Source organism: Oncorhynchus masou, unplaced genomic scaffold (assembly GCF_036934945.1).
Source record: "Oncorhynchus masou masou isolate Uvic2021 unplaced genomic scaffold, UVic_Omas_1.1 unplaced_scaffold_560, whole genome shotgun sequence".
NCBI lineage: Eukaryota > Metazoa > Chordata > Actinopteri > Salmoniformes > Salmonidae > Oncorhynchus > Oncorhynchus masou.
Window position 1 is genome coordinate 523384 of NW_027012018.1, and position 16669 is coordinate 540052.

Below are 16669 nucleotides of genomic sequence, written 5' to 3' on the forward strand. Positions count from 1 at the left end.
GTGTCAATAATTTGGGACCCAACTGTATACTTCAAAATTAGAGATATGTTGAACCTGGATCCATCATAATGATTCTACATGTTATTGTATGAACCTGGATCATCATAATGATTCTACATGTTATAGTATGAACCTGGATCATCATAATGATTCTACATGTTATAATATGCCATAGCCTTTCCAGGCCAAAGGTTAAACTACTGTTATGGTTATGATATACTATGGTGTCGTGTCACTAGACTTTGACCAGATATTATTGCAACCAAAGATCAACTGTACATAGAACATAGATACAGAGACACTTGACATCAGGAAGGTGCTCTCTCAGCACAACGGAAAATATCTCAATAACTTGACATGTTCTGGTTGTGAATTCAGCCTACAAGGTAAGAATCTTCCCAGGGATTATTATAAAGTGACATTAAGTGTATGTTGTTATTTTACTAGTGAATGAAATTAAAACAATCAGATCTAACAGTCAATTTCACCTGCGACAGCTACGTGACAGTTCAATCATACAAAATGGCGCTAACTGGGTGTTGACGATAAAATTGAAAAACATATTGTTCGTATATCGTATTATAGGATTCGTATATCTGGTTATTTTACCATTTGTAAAAATGTTAATTATCATAGTTCTAAATCATCTTTCAGAATATCGGAACGTGTTGTTTTCAAAATGTCCATGATTTCCTGCTCTTTGTGTAATTTGGTATGAAAGCACTGAACATACTTCTCTTAACATTGTTATTATGAATTAAATGTATTAATAGCATAATAATAGCATACCTGTTGAACAAAGCAACACACTAGAATGAGTGAAATGATTAACGGAGAAAGTGAGATATTATTATCAATAGTTTCTCTACATGGAGAAGAGGTGAAACATATCAGTCACCACTACATGTTCATGTGATGCATTAAATCACCTGACTGTTTGGATGTGTCTGTCAGTAAATGTTTTATTTCTAAGAGATAATGAATAAAAGAGAATAATTTAACTTCAATAATTATTTGTCACTGTGTTAACCACAACCAACATGTTGGATCTCTGTTTAGGGGTCAGTGCTCTGAAATGAGTCTCTCTGGGAAGAGAGAGGAGGGGGGCCCTGCCTCTAAAATGAATCTCTCTGGGGAGAAAGAGGAGGGGGGCCCTGCCGCTAAAATGAGTCTCTCTGGGGAGAAAGAGGAGGGGGGCCCTGCCTCTAAAATGAGTCTCTCTGGGGAGAAAGAGGAGGGGGGCCCTGTCTCTAAAATGAATCTCTCTGGGGAGAAAGAGGAGGGGGTACCTGCCTCTAAAATGAGTCTCTCTGGGGAGAAAGAGGAGGGGGGCCCTGTCTCTAAAATGAATCTCTCTGGGGAGAAAGAGGAGGGGGTACCTGCCTCTAAAATGAGTCTCTCTGGGGAGAAAGAGGAGGGGGGCCCTGCCGCTAAAATGAGTCTCTCTGGAGAACATGACACCAAAGCTAAGAGGTGAGATGACAATATTACTTAAGAACCTATATAGAGTTTATTTCTAAAACCTTATATCAACAACAAAAAATCACGTTATTTTTCATCAGAAACGATTGCTTATGGGGAACATTCATGTATCTGTAAAATATTGTTGTTCTAAGATTTTAATTCATTGATTTGTGTATGAAATTTTGTTTTGCCAAACACTATATTGCTGGAATGAAATGTTTGTATCCAGTATATTTGACTGTTATATGTGGATGTCTCACCAGCACACACACACACACACACACACACACACACACACACACACACACACACACACACACACACACACACACACACACACACACACACACACACTTTGCCAGCATACACACACTTACATCTATATAATTATTAGGCAATAGGGGAATAACAGAGTTCGTTACTGTGTTGAGACACCAAAGTTTATTGTTCAATTTGCTTTTTTCTTTACGGTCAGGGACAGTATGTGTGTAGCCAGATTCTTTTCACTCGCTATCCTCGTTTCATTTTGTGGTTCACCGGATATGTCATAATCCTCGAGTCGAGTGACAGACGAACAACCTGCCAGCTAGTGGAGTTAGTCAGTACAGCTAGGTAAGCTACTGTTGACTAACCCCATTCTGTACAAATTTGTGTAACCGCAAATTCAAACGAGGCTGCAATGGAAACTAGTGTGACTGTAGCGACTGTGTTGGCATCAAAATCTGGGATGTGAACTACGTTTCTATTCAAGCATTGATTGTCATGGTAATGGTTTGATAGCATTGATTTTGCTGGAAAGAGGAGAAATTGTGCTTTACAAGGGTATCCATATTACAGTTGACCTGGAAGTATTAGGTTTTTTTGGAGGCTAAAAAAAGGTCAATTGTACGGAACAGCACGATGTACAAAGTGCATTACTCACCACGAACTGCAAGAAGCTTTTTCCTTTAATGAATCCGATGAGAAGGATATACTGCTTTCCCGGGAACAGGCCCAGATCTCCGTCATATGCATGAAGAAAAGACGGAGGAAAAGAGGACCCAGATCGGGCTGCCTTTTGAGAATCCGTAGGCAAGCGAGTAAACTCCCGCTGCCATCCATTTTACTTGCTAACATGCAATCATTGGAAAAGAAAATGGATGACCTATTACGATTATCCGACAAACGGGACATAAAGAACTGTAGTATCTTATGTTTCACCGAGTCGTGGCTGAATGACGACAGGGATAATATAGAGCTAGCGGGATTTTCAATGCACCGGCAGAACAGAGAAGCAATGTCTGGTAAGACGAGGGGTGGGGGTGTGTGTCTTTTTTTTAAATAACAGCTGGTGTGTGATGTCTAATATTAAAGAAGTCTCAAGGTATTGCTCGCCTTTGGTAGAGTACCTTAAGATAAGCTGTAGACCACACTATCTACCAAGAGAGTTCTCATCTATATTATATGTAGCCGTCTACTTACCAACACAGACCGATGCTGGCACTAAGACCGCACAAAACCAACTCTACAAGGCCATAAGCAATCAAGAAAATGCTAGAAGCGGCGCTCCTAGTGGCCGGGAACGTTAATGCAGGCAAACTTAAATTAGTTTTACCAAATTTTTACCAGCTTGTCACATGTGCAACTAGAGGAAAATAAACTCTAGACCACCTTTACTCCACACACAGAGATGCATACAAAGCTCTCCCCTGCCCTCCATTTGGCCAATTTGACTATAATTCTGTCCACCTGATTCCGGCTTACAAGCAAAAACTAAAGGAGGAAGTACCAGTGACTCGCTCAATACGGAAGTGGTGAGATGACGGGAAGCTACACTACAGGACTGTTTTTCTGGGGGGTTTTTTGGAATATGTTACGGGATTCGTCCAATGGCATTGAGTATACTACATCAGTCATTGGCTTCATCAATAAGAGCATTGACAACGTCGTCCCCACAGTGACCATACATACACATCCCAACCAGAAGCAAAAGATTACAGGCAACATCCGCATCGAACTAAAGGCTAGAGCTGCCGCTTTCAAGGACCGGGACAATAATCCGGACGCCTATAAGAAATCTCGCAATGCTCTCAGATTAATCATCAAACAAACAAGGTGTCAATACAGGATTAAGATTGAATCCTGCTACACCTGCTCTGACGCTCGTCGGATGTGGCAAGGCTTGAAAACTAATACGGACTACAGGGAAATCCGGCGCGAGCTGCCCGGTTACACAAGCCTACCAAATGCCTTTTATCCTCGCTTCGAGGCAAGCAAAACAGACGGATGCACGAGAGCACCAGCTGTTCTGGATAACTGTGTGAAAAGACCATGTGAGCAAGACCTTGAAACAAGTCAAAAATTCACAAAGCTGCGGACTAGATTGATTACCAGGACGTGTACTCCAGCTGGCAAGTGTCCTCACTGACATTTTCAACCTCTCCCTGACTCAGTCTGTAATACCTACATGTTTCAAGCAGACCACCATAATCCCTGTGTCCAAGGAAGCGAAGGTAACCTGCCTGAATGGCTACGTCGGTAGCCATGAAGTGCTTTGAAAGGCTGGTCATCGCTCACATCAACAGCATCTTCCTGGATACGCTAGAACCACTCCAATTCGCATACCGCCCCAACAGATCCAAAGATTACGCAGTCTCAATCACACTCCACACTGCCCTTTCCCACCTGGACAAAAGGAACACCTATGTGAGAATGCTATTCATGGACTACAGCTCAGCGTTCAACACTATAGTACCCTCGAAGCTCATCACTAAGGTGTGGACCCTGGGACTAAACACCTCCTTCTGCAACTGGATCCTGGACTTCCTGATGGGCCGCCCCCAGGTGGTAAGGTTAGGCAACAACACGTCTGCCACGCTGATCCTCAACACTGGGGCCCCTCAGGGGAGTGTACTTAGTCCCCTCCGGTACTCCCTGTTCACCCACAACTGCGTGGCCAAACACGACTCAAAACATCATCAAGTTTGATGAAGACACAACAGTGGTAGGCCTGGTCACCGACAACATTGAGACAGCCTATAGGGACATTTGGTTGTACCCTGCTGCTCTTCTTTTAAATGTTTTACTTCAGTTTATTCGGTTAATACTTTCTTAACACTTCTTGAACTGCACTGTTGGTTAAGGGTTTATAAATAAGCATTTCACAGTAAGGTCTACACTTGTTGCATTTGGCGCATGTGACAAATACAGTTGGATTTGATTATGCATGCTGTACGTTACATCAAGACACTTCGCTATTTAACGTACAGCATCAGAGGGGACAGTTTTTTCTACTTTTCTCCAATACTATCGGGCCATTACCATGGGCGTAGAAACGTAATTCACACCACAAATGTTGATGCCAACACAGTCCCCACAGTCCTATTAGTTTTCATTGTGGCCTCGTTTGAATGCTGTGGTTGCGCAAATTTGAACGGAATGGGGTTAGTCAACAGTTATTTTTGGGGCGCCTCAAGTAGTCTGGACACATGACATTTTTAACAACACCTTTTTTTCTGATACAAACTAGTTTGTTGCATCCGCCATGGAGCCCAGTTTCATAATATTACCTTATGTCCTTAGTTATGAAGTAATCACGAAAAAGCTGTCCTTATTTCAGGGCATTTTTCATTGATTCTATTGAGCACCGTGGCACCAACACGCCTTCTGAACGTGCTATTCCCATCCCACTGTTCTGCGTTACAACGCCAGCTTTGCTATTGTTATCAATGACATCTGCCTGTGTGAACCTTGTAACCTTGGTTAACATATTATAACAAGGTTATACACCATGTTGTGGTGACCCAAGGTTATGGCTATTTAGTGGGCACCTACACTCTATGCCTGGATACACGTTGTGGTGACCCACAGTCCTAGCGATGTCTATTTAGTCGCTACACTCTATGCCTGGGTACACGTTGTGGTGACCCACAGTCCTAGCGATGGCTATTTAGTGGGCACCTACACTCTATGCCTGGGTACACATTGTGGTGACCCACAGTCCTAGCGATGGCTATTTAGTGGGCACCTACACTCTATGCCTGGGTACACGTTGTGGTGACCCACAGTCCTAGCGATGGCTATTTAGTCGCTACACTCTATGCCTGGGTACACGTTGTGGTGACCCACAGTCCTAGCGATGGCTATTTAGTGGGCACCTACACTCTATGCCTGGGTACACGTTGTGGTGACCCACAGTCCTAGCGATGGCTATTTAGTCGCTACACTCTATGCCTGGGTACACGTTGTGGTGACCCACAGTCCTAGCGATGGTTATTTAGTCGCTACACTCTATGCCTGGGTACACGTTGTGGTGACCCACAGAACTAGCGATGGCTATTTAGTCGCTACACTCTATGCCCGGGTACACGTTGTGGTGACCCACAGTCCTAGCGATGGTTATTTAGTCGCTACACTCTATGCCTGGGTACACGTTGTAGTGACCCACAGTCCTAGCGATGGTTATTTAGTCGCTACACTCTATGCCTGGGTACACGTTGTGGTGACCCACAGTCCTAGCGATGGTTATTTAGTCGCTACACTCTATGCCTGGGTACACGTTGTGGTGACCCACAGTCCTAGCAATGGCTTTTTAGTCGCTACACTCTATGCCTGGGTACACGTTGTGGTGACCCTCAGTCCTAGCGATGGCTATTTAGTCGCTACACTCTATGCCTGGGTACACGTTGTGGTGACCCACAGTCCTAGCGATGGCTATTTAGTTGCTACACTCTATGCCTGGGTACACGTTGTGGTGACCCACAGTCCTAGCGATGGTTATTTAGTCGCTACACTCTATGCCTGGGTACACGTTGTGGTGACCCACAGTCCTAGCGATGGCTATTTAGTCGCTACACTCTATGCCTGGGTACACGTTGTGGTGACCCACAGTCCTAGCGATGGTTATTTAGTGGGCACCTACACTCTATGCCTGGGTACACGTTGTGGTGACCCACAGTCCTAGCGATGGCTATTTAGTTGCTACACTCTATGCCTGGGTACACGTTGTGGTGACCCACAGTCCTAGCGATGGTTATTTAGTCGCTACACTCTATGCCTGGGTACACGTTGTGGTGACCCACAGTCCTAGCGATGGCTATTTAGTCGCTACACTCTATGCCTGGGTACACGTTGTGGTGACCCACAGTCCTAGCGATGGTTATTTAGTGGGCACCTACACTCTATGCCTGGGTACACGTTGTGGTGACCCACAGTCCTAGCGATGGCTATTTAGTGGGCACCTACACTCTATGCCTGGGTACACGTTGTGGTGACCCACAGTCCTAGCGATGGTTATTTAGTGGGCACCTACACTCTATGCCTGGGTACACGTTGTGGTGACCCACAGTCCTAGCGATGGCTATTTAGTGGGCACCTACACTCTATGCCTGGGTACACGTTGTGGTGACCCACAGTCCTAGCGATTTCTGCCACGTAGCCATCAAACGTTGAACATTTTCTGGTCATGGTTAACCATATTTGGTTATTTTCAGAAAAAGGTGTTATAATCTAAGCAAAACCCATGTCCCTGTCCTCTTTTTCAAGATGTGGCCAATTTAAACAGGCAGAAGACGAATTTCTGTTTCTAAATGGCTGATGGGTGATTTGATATGCATCGAAATCTTTGTTCGTAGGCATCGAATTGAGCAAATGCTGCGCAGGTTCACTGAGTTGCAAACCAAATGGATAAGTCTCGCTCATTGATTTGTAGATCTGACGCAGTTGGTACCTCTGATTTGTGAGCCTAGCAAGTGACGCGAATGAGTTATGTCGTACCTGCAGAAGGCCACAGGGAGCAAGGACGTGTCGATAGCAAGATAGCTATAAACCCATACTGTTTTTTGACTTAAAAAACCTAAACCTAACAATCAATCACATTTATTTAAACTGCCCTTTTTAAATCAGCAGATGTCACAACCTGCTATACAGAAACTCTAACCCTTCTTATTACCTATTTTTGCCTCGGTGCTGGTTGATGAATTTGACAATGAATGCACAAGAAAAATAACACTATAATGTTCAGGCTTATTGATAATCGTTATAGTAATGAAGTATAATTTCAAAATATGAGCATTAAAACAGATAATAAAAACATGAATCATCACTATATTCCTTCACAGTTATCTGTTAAAGGCTTTTTCAGTCTTTCCTCTTGCATTAGCAGTATGGAAAAGGACAGAACATAGCCCCAGCAGAAGTTCTCTTGCATTAGCAGTATGGAAAGGGACAGAACAAAGCTCCCACAGAAGTTCTCTTGCATTAGCAGTATGGAAAAGGACAGAATATAGCCCAGAACATAGCCCCCGCAGAAGTTCTCTTGCATTAGCAGTATGGAAAGGGACAGAATATAGCCCAGAACATAGCCCCCGCAGAAGTTCTCTTGCATTAGCAGTATGGAAAAGGACAGAACATAGCCCCCACAGAAGTTCTCTTGCATTAGCAGTATGGAAAGGGACAGAACATAGCCCCCACAGAAGTTCTCTTACATTAGCAGTATGGAAAGGGACAGAACATAGCCCCCACAGAAGTTCTCTTGCATTAGTAGTATGGAAAGAGACAGAACATAGCCCCCACAGAAGTTCTCTTGCATTAGTAGTATGGAAAGGGACAGAACATAGCCCAGAACATAGCCCCCACAGAAGTTCTCTTGCATTAGCAGTACGGAAAGGGACAGAACATAGCCCAGAACATAGCCCCCGCAGAAGTTCTCTTGCATTAGCAGTATGGAAAGGGACAGAACAAAGCCCCCACAGAAGTTCTCTTGCATTAGCAGTATGGAAAGGGACAGAACATAGCCCCCGCAGAAGTTCTCTTGCATTAGCAGTATGGAAAGGGACAGAACATAGCCCCCACAGAAGATCTCTTGCATTAGCAGTATGGAAAGGGACATTTCTTGTGAGGGGGAGTGGTGGTGTAGCCAGGGAGAGAACGACACTAATCTTCTGAAATTTCATTCATGGTCTTATCCTTCCATCTATTGGAATTATTTAGCAACTGCAGTAGTACTGAATAATGGGTAATTCCTTACTAAAGTAGTAGTTATCCAGAATTGCAAAATGTTAAATTGTCTAATTCATTTTACCACTTACAGTGCCTTGCGAAAGTATTCGGCCCCCTTGAACTTTGCGACCTTTTGCCACATGTCAGGCTTCAAACATAAAGATATAAAACTGTATTTTTTTGTGAAGAATCAACAACAAGTGGGACACAATCATGAAGTGGAACGACTTTTATTGGATATTTCAAACTTTTTTAACAAATCAAAAACTGAAAAAGTGGGCGTGCAAAATTATTCAGCCCCTTTACTTTCAGTGCAGCAAACTCTCTCCAGAAGTTCAGTGAGGATCTCTGAATGATCCAATGTTGTCCTAAATGACTAATGATGATAAATACAATCCACCTGTGTGTAATCAAGTCTCCGTATAAATGCACCTGCACTGTGATAGTCTCAGAGGTCCGTTAAAAGCGCAGAGAGCATCACGAAGAACAAGGAACACACCAGGCAGGTCCGAGATACTGTTATGAAGAAGTTTAAAGCCGGATTTGGATACAAAAAGATTTCCCAAGCTTTAAACATCCCAAGGAGCACTGTGCAAGCGATAATATTGAAATGGAAGGAGTATCAGACCACTGCAAATCTACCAAGACCTGGCCGTCCCTCTAAACTTTCAGCTCATACAAGGAGAAGACTGATCAGAGATGCAGCCAAGAGGCCCATGATCACTCTGGATGAACTGCAGAGATCTACAGCTGAGGTGGGAGACTCTGTCCATAGGACAACAATCAGTCGTATATTGCACAAATCTGGCCTTTATGGAAGAGTGGCAAGAAGAAAGCCATTTCTTAAAGATATCCATAAAAAGTGTCGTTTAAAGTTTGCCACAAGCCACCTGGGAGACACACCAAACATGTGGAAGAAGGTGCTCTGGTCAGATGAAACCAAAATTGAACTTTTTGGCAACAATGCAAAATGTTATTTTTGGCGTAAAAGCAACACAGCTCATCACACTGAACACACCATACCCACTGTCAGACATGGTGGTGGCAGCATCATGGTTTGGGCCTGCTTTTCTTCAGCAGGGACAGGGAAGATGGTTAAAATTGATGGGAAGATGGATGGAGCCAAATACAGGACCATTCTGGAAGAAAACCTGATGGAGTCTGCAAAAGACCTGAGACTGGGACGGAGATTTGTCTTCCAACAAGACAATGATCCAAAACATAAAGCAAAATATACAATGGAATGGTTCAAAAATAAACATATCCAGGTGTTAGAATGGCCAAGTCAAAGTCCAGACCTGAATCCAATCGAGAATCTGTGGAAAGAACTGAAAACTGCTGTTCACAAATGCTCTCCATCCAACCTCACTGAGCTCGAGCTGTTTTGCAAGGTGTAATGGGAAAAAATGTCAGTCTCTCGATGTGCAAAACTGATAGAGACATACCCCAAGCGACTTACAGCTGTAATCGCAGCAAAAGGTGACGCTACAAAGTATTAACGTAAGGGGGCTGAATAATTTTGCACACCCAATTTTTCAGTTTTTGATTTGTTAAAAAAGTTTGAAATATCCAATAAATGTCGTTCCACTTCATGATTGTGTCCCACTTGTTGATTCTTCACATGAAAATACAGTTTTATATCTTTATGTTTGAAGCCTGAAATGAATACTTTCGCAAGGCACTGTGCAAACATGAAATAACCATGTATAACATAACAAACAATGACACTGTCATAAACCAAAAACACCATACATTTAGTTCATTATATATATAAATGTTTATTTAGATGGGTGACACCACTGTAGACAAAGAAGAGCTCTGCAGTAGGTGTACCAAAACATTCAAGGATCATTTTCTGAAAAGTGAGGTTTCAAGTGTATCATCTTCCAAAGCAGAATTGCTTTCCCATTGTTCCTCAACTGTAGTGTCTGATATAACATTTTCTAGCTCTGAGTTTCTACTTTTATCCAATGTAAAAAAACACCATTCATAATGTTGCTACATAAGAATGAATCTAGCCAGTAACATTTGACTGTTTAAAACCGAGCTGTACTACATATTTCTCTGAAATTGAGGCAGACGTAACATTTTGCAATAAAACATGATTATTTTTCTCTCTGAAATGAAACCATCAAGTGATAGATTTCAAACAAACACATGGCTGTCAATAAAACAATCGCATGCCAACAATCGATTAGCTAGTAAAAAAACACTTTATAAAAAACATCACTTTATAATTTCTTTAAACAATAACATCTAATTTACCAACTTTTATGAAAATGGATATAGAGCGATTTGGAATGAAACTATTATTATGTTTCCCCCTCTGAGCTCAGAGTAGATGAGAGATGTAATATTTGTCTCTGTTGTGTTGAAGTCCAATCAAGCAGGAGAGACCAGCCTCCCCTGTACCCAGCTGTGTGTCCATGAAGAGTGACAAGTCTATGTATAAATTGATAGACTTCAGAGAGGGAGATTATTCTACTGAACAAAGGTAAGAAGAACTCAGGGGTCCTGGTCAGTGAGTTAAACAACACTGTCTCTAGTCATTTCTCCTCTCCCATATTCCCATTTATTCTTGTTGTTTTCAAAATCTATAGGCTAATGCTTATGTGTGTGTGTGTGTGTGTGTGTGTGTGTGTGTGTGTGTGTGTGTGTGTGTGTGTGTGTGTGTGTGTGTGTGTGTGTGTGTGTGTGTGTGTGTGTGTGTGTGTGTGTGTGTGTGTGTGTGTGTGTGTGTGTGTGTGTGTGTGTGTGTGTGTGTGCCCTCCCTGGTTGAGGAAATGTAATCTCATGTTTTGTCCACAGAACCGAACAGGAGACAACAGAGTCAGAGATTCTCAGTCATCAAACAGACCTGGCCTCCATATTCAGTGTATGTGGTCCTGTTATGCACATTTGTTTTTGTTTACCTCCAGATAAGTTGATGTGTCAATCATTCATTAATGTGTTCATGAGAAAGCATTTCTTTTCTTGCTAAACTTGTTTACTTTATTTATTTCAGTTGCTTGAAGAGAATATTATGACATTTATGAAGAACGAGCTGACGATGTTCAAGAGGATTCTTAGTCCAGAACTCCCAGAAGGCTTTGAGAGTCAGAAGCAGGATGAGGAAGTGGTGGATGCTGAAGATGAGAAGCATGAGAGCAGTGCCAGAGAGGGGGCTCTGAAGATCACACTGCACGTCCTGAGGAAAATGAACCAGAAGGAGCTTGCTGACACACTGGAGAAAAGTAAGAGCTGTCTGCCTCCTGTTAAATGCTATTTTATAACAAACATTTAAAAGAGGAAACTAAAGTACAGCTAAAGTAGTCGTGTAACACAATGACATTGTAGAAGCCTTAACGCAACACCCAGTGAACTCATCAAGTAGCAGCAGCGATGTGTTGATTAATTTAGACAGGAGAGACAGAGGAGAAAGAGAGAGAGACAGAGACAGAGGAGAACAGACAGAGAAAGACAGTGATAGATAGACAACAATAATGATACTGTCTGCAATATGAATAATAATAATATAATCAGTCACTCCAGTGTGTATTGCATTATGAAATCATGTACACATTTATACAGGCGTTTAAGGGAAAACAACATGATTATAATGTAGAACTTTATAACAGTCCAACAACACTGTATGCATTAAAACAGATGTAATATTAATATCCTCTGTGTTATTTCTTCATTCAGATGAACTTGCTGTGATTTGCCAACGTGAACTCAAATCTAATCTAAAGAAGAAGTTTCAAAGTGTATTTGAGGGGATCGCTAAACAAGGAAACCCAACACTTCTCAATAAGGTCTACACAGAGCTCTACATCACAGAGGGTGGAACAGGAGAGGTCAATAATGAACATGAGCTGAGACAGATTGAGACAACAACCAGGAAACAAGCAAGACCAGAGACTGCAATCAAATGTAACGACATCTTCAAACCCTTAACTGGACAAGACAAACCTATCAGAACTGTGCTGACAAAGGGAGTCGCTGGCATTGGAAAAACAGTCTCTGTGCAGAAGTTCATTCTTGACTGGGCTGAAGGAAAAGCAAATCAGGATGTCCAATTTGTATTTTCATTCCCTTTTCGGGAGCTGAATTTGATGAAAGGGGAAAAACACACTTTGATTGAACTTCTCAACCACTTCTCAATGGAAACCAAAGAATCAAGAATCTCCAACTCCGACAAGAACAAAGTTCTGTTCATCTTTGATGGTCTGGATGAGTGCCGACTGCCCCTAGACTTCCAGAAGAACAAGATCTGTTGTGATGTCAACAAGTCAACCTCAGTGGATGTTCTGCTGACAAATCTCATCAAGGGGAATCTGCTTCCCTCTGCTCTCCTCTGGATAACTACCCGACCTGCAGCAGCCAATCAGATCCCCCCTGAGTGTGTTGACCAGGTGACAGAGGTACGAGGGTTCAATGACCCACAGAAGGAGGAGTACTTCAGGAAGAGATTCAGTGATGAGGACCTGGCCAGCAGAATCATCTCACACATAAAGACATCAAGGAGCATCCACATCATGTGCCACATTCCAGTCTTCTGTTGGATTTCTGCAACAATCCTTGAAGACATGCTGAAACATAAGAGAGAAGAGATGCCCAAGACTCTGACTGAGATGTACACACACCTTGTGGTGTTTCATACCAAACAGAAGAATGAAAAGTATCTTGGGAAAGAAGAGACAGGTCCCGACTGGAATAAAGAGAGCATTCTGTCACTGGGAAAACTGGCTTTTCAACAGCTTGTGAAGGGCAATCTGATTTTCTATGAAGAAGACCTGAAAGAGGCTGGCATTGATGTCAATGAAGCCTCATTGTACTCAGGATTGTGCACACAGCTCTTTAAAGAGGAATGTGGGCTGTACCAGGACAAGGTGTACTGCTTCGTGCATCTGAGCATTCAGGAGTTTCTGGCTGCTGTATATGTGTTCCTTTCATTCATCAACAACAATGAGAATCTAATGGCCAAACCTCAAACATCCAGCAACGATTGTCTACTGAATCCAGAAGTTACTGTCTACAAGATCGCTGTGAATAAAGCCTTACAAAGTGAGACGGGAAACCTGGACCTTTTCCTCCGCTTCCTTCTGGGCCTCTCAATGGAGTCCAATCAGAAGCACTTACGAGGTCTACTGACAACGAAAGGAAGCAGCTCACAGAGCCATGAAGAAACAGTCAAGTACATCAAGGAGAAGATCAGTGAGAATCCCTCTCCAGAGAGGTGCATCAATCTGTTCCACTGTCTGAATGAACTGAATGACCATTCTCTAGTGGAGGAGATCCAAAGCTACCTGAGATCAGGAAGTGTCTCCAGTGATGAACTCTCACCTGCACAGTGGTCAGCGCTGGTCTTTGTGTTGCTGACTTCAGAAAAGGAGCTGGATGTGTTTGACCTGAAGAAATACTCCAGATCAGAGGAAGGTCTTCTGAGGCTGCTGCCAGTGGTCAAAGTCTCCAGAGCTGCTCTGTGAGTAAATACAAATACATTTAAGTGCTAATGGTCTGGAAGAACTATTCAGTTCAGAGAAAAAATATATTATTGAATAACATAACATAACATAGTATAACAAAATGACCATACAATTCCAGGAGACAGAAGATGAATCTATATGTTGTTTGGTGTTAAATGAACAGTGTGTTTGTGAAGTCATGATGATCTCTTTGTCAGGCTGTCAGGCTGTGGGGTCACAGAGGAAGGCTGTGCTTCTCTGGTCTCAATTCTCATCTCAAACCCCTCACACCTGAGAGAGCTGGATCTGAGTAACAATGACCTGAAGAATTCAGGAGTGAAGCTGCTCTTTGCTGGACTGGGGAATCCCCACTGTAGACTGGAGACTCTGAGGTCAGAGTTCCTGTAATGTGTTTACCAGGCACATAGTCCACATCACACAGACATACATAGTCCACATCATACAGACACACAAAGTCCACATCACACAGACACACATAGTCCACATCATAGAGACACACATAGTCCACATCACACAGACACACATAGTCCACATCATACAGACACACATAGTCCACATCACATGTGTTTACCAGACACATAGTCCACATCATACAGACACACATAGTCCACATCACATGTGTTTACCAGACACATAGTCCACATCACATGTGTTTACCAGGCACATAGTCCACATCACATGTGTTTACCAGACACATAGTCCACATCATACAGACACACTGTAACGACGTTCTTCGTTTGTTGAATGAGAGTCGGACCGAAATGCAGCGTGTTGGTTACTCATGTCTTTTAATGAAGAAAAAACAGAACTATACATGAAATAACTAATAAATACAAAACAACAAAACTGAACGTGAAACCTAATTACAGCATATCAGCATATCCCAATGCCTACAAAAACCCCAATACGACAACACAATAACATAAACCCATGTCACACCCTGGCCTGACCAACTAATTAACTAAAACACAAAATACTAAGACCAAGGCGTGACAGAACAGCCCCCCTAAGGTGCGGACTCCCGGACGCACCTCAAAACCATAGGGAGGGTCCGGGTGGGCGTCTGTCCATGGTGGCGGTTCCGGCTCGGGACGTGGACCCCACTCCATAAATGTCATAGTTCCTCCCCTTCGCATCCTGGGATGATCCACCCTTGCCGCCGACCATGGCTTAATAGTCCTCACCCAGAACCCCACTGAACTGAGGAGTAGCTCGTGACTGAGGGGCAGCTCGGGACTGAGGGGCAGCTCGGGACTGAAGCAGCTCGGGACTGAGGGGCAGCTCGGGACTGAGGGGCAGCCCAGCACTGAGAGGAAGCCCAGCCAGGCAGTTGAATCCGGCAGATCCTGGCTGGCTGGCAGTTCTGGCAGATCCTGGCTGACTGGCGGATCTAGAACAGTCTGGTTGACTAGCAGATCTGGAAGAGTCTGGTTGACTAGCAGATCTGGAAGAGTCTGGTTGACTGGCAGATCTGGAAGATCCTGGCTGACTGGCGGATCTGGAAGAGTCTGGTTGACTAGCAGATCTGGAAGAGTCTGGTTGACTAGCAGATCTGGAAGAGTCTGGTTGACTAGCAGATCTGGAAGATTCTGGTTGACTGGCAGATCTGGAAGAGTCTGGTTGACTGGCAGATCTGGAAGAGTCTGGCTGACTGGCAGATCTGGAAGAGTCTGGCTGACTGGCAGATCTGGAAGAGTCTGGCTGTCTGGCAGATCTGAAAGAGTCTGGTTGACTGGCAGATCTGGAAGAATCTGGCTGACTGGCGGATCCTGGCAGACTGATGGCTCTGGCTGCTTCATGCTGACTGACGGCTCTGGCTGCTCCATGCAGACTGGCGGCTCTGGCTGCTCCATGCAGATTGACAGCTCTGGCGGCTTCTTGCAGACTGACAGCTCTGACTGTTCCATGCAGACTAACAGCTTTGGCAGCTCCTTGCCGACTGGCAGCTCCTTGCAGACTGGCAGCTCCTTGCAGACTGGCAGCTCCTTGCAGACTGGCAACTCCTTGCAGACTGGCAACTCCATGCAGACTGGCAGCTCCATGCAGACTGGCAGCTCCATGCAGACTGGCAGGTCCTTGCAGACTGGCAGCTCCTTGCAGACTGGCAACTCCATGCAGACTGGCAGCTCCATGCAGACTGGCAGCTCCATGCAGACTGGCAGCTCTGACTGCTCCATGCAGGCTGACAGCTCTGACTGCTCCATGCAGGCTGACAGCTCCTTGCAGACTGGCAGCTCTGGCTGCTTCATGCAGACTGGCAGCTCAGGCTGCTCCATGCAGACTGGCAGCTCAGGCTGCTCCGAACAGGCAGGAGGCTCCGGCAGCGCTGTAGAGGAGGAAGGCTCTAGAAGCGCTGAACAGGCAGGAGACTCCGACAGCGCAGGAGAGAAGAAAGGCTCCGACAGCGCAGGAGAGGCGAGGCGCACTGTAGGCCTGATGCGTGGTGCTGGCACTGGTGGTATTGGGCCGAAGACACGCACAGGAAGCCTGGTGCAGGGAGCTGCTACCGGAGGGCTGGGGTGTGGAGGTGGTACTGGATAGACCGGACCATGCAGGCGCACTGGAGCTCTTGAGCACCGAGCCTGCCCAACCTTACCCGGTTGAATACTCTCGGTCGCCCTGCCAGTGCGGCGAGGTGGAATAGCCCGCACTGGGCTATGTAGGCGAACCGGAGACACCGAGCGCAAGGCTGGTGCCATGTAAGCCGGTCCAAGGAGACGCACTGGGGACCAGATGCATAGAGCCGGCTTCATGGCATT

At 44.4% G+C, this 16669-nt stretch overlaps 1 protein-coding gene across 2 annotated transcripts; it reads left to right on the forward strand.

Moving 5' to 3' along the window:
* The first annotated feature begins 242 nt into the window (after positions 1 to 242).
* Positions 243 to 14312, forward strand: LOC135536129 (protein NLRC3-like). Of its 2 annotated transcripts, XM_064962525.1 has the most exons (8): positions 243 to 386; positions 655 to 712; positions 1060 to 1473; positions 10820 to 10936; positions 11251 to 11317; positions 11447 to 11675; positions 12127 to 13906; positions 14108 to 14312. In XM_064962525.1, the coding sequence occupies exons 3-8, from the start codon at positions 1076 to 1078 to the stop codon at positions 14295 to 14297; spliced, it is 2781 nt and encodes a 926-aa protein (XP_064818597.1). In that variant the 5' UTR covers positions 243 to 386; positions 655 to 712; positions 1060 to 1075; the 3' UTR covers positions 14298 to 14312. The 2 variants fall into 2 exon arrangements, with proteins under 2 accessions (XP_064818597.1, XP_064818596.1); XM_064962524.1 differs by lacking the exon at positions 655 to 712.
* Positions 14313 to 16669: the final 2357 nt, after the last annotated feature.

Coding starts and splice junctions, on each gene's coding strand:
- LOC135536129 (XM_064962525.1), top strand. CDS start 1,076: ATGAGTCTCTCTGGGAAGAGAGAGGAGGGGGGCCCTGCCTCTAAAATG. Junction 11,318..11,446: donor ACCTGGCCTCCATATTCAGT/GTATGTGGTCCT, acceptor TATTTATTTCAG/TTGCTTGAAGAGAATATTAT. Junction 13,907..14,107: donor AAAGTCTCCAGAGCTGCTCT/GTGAGTAAATAC, acceptor TCTCTTTGTCAG/GCTGTCAGGCTGTGGGGTCA.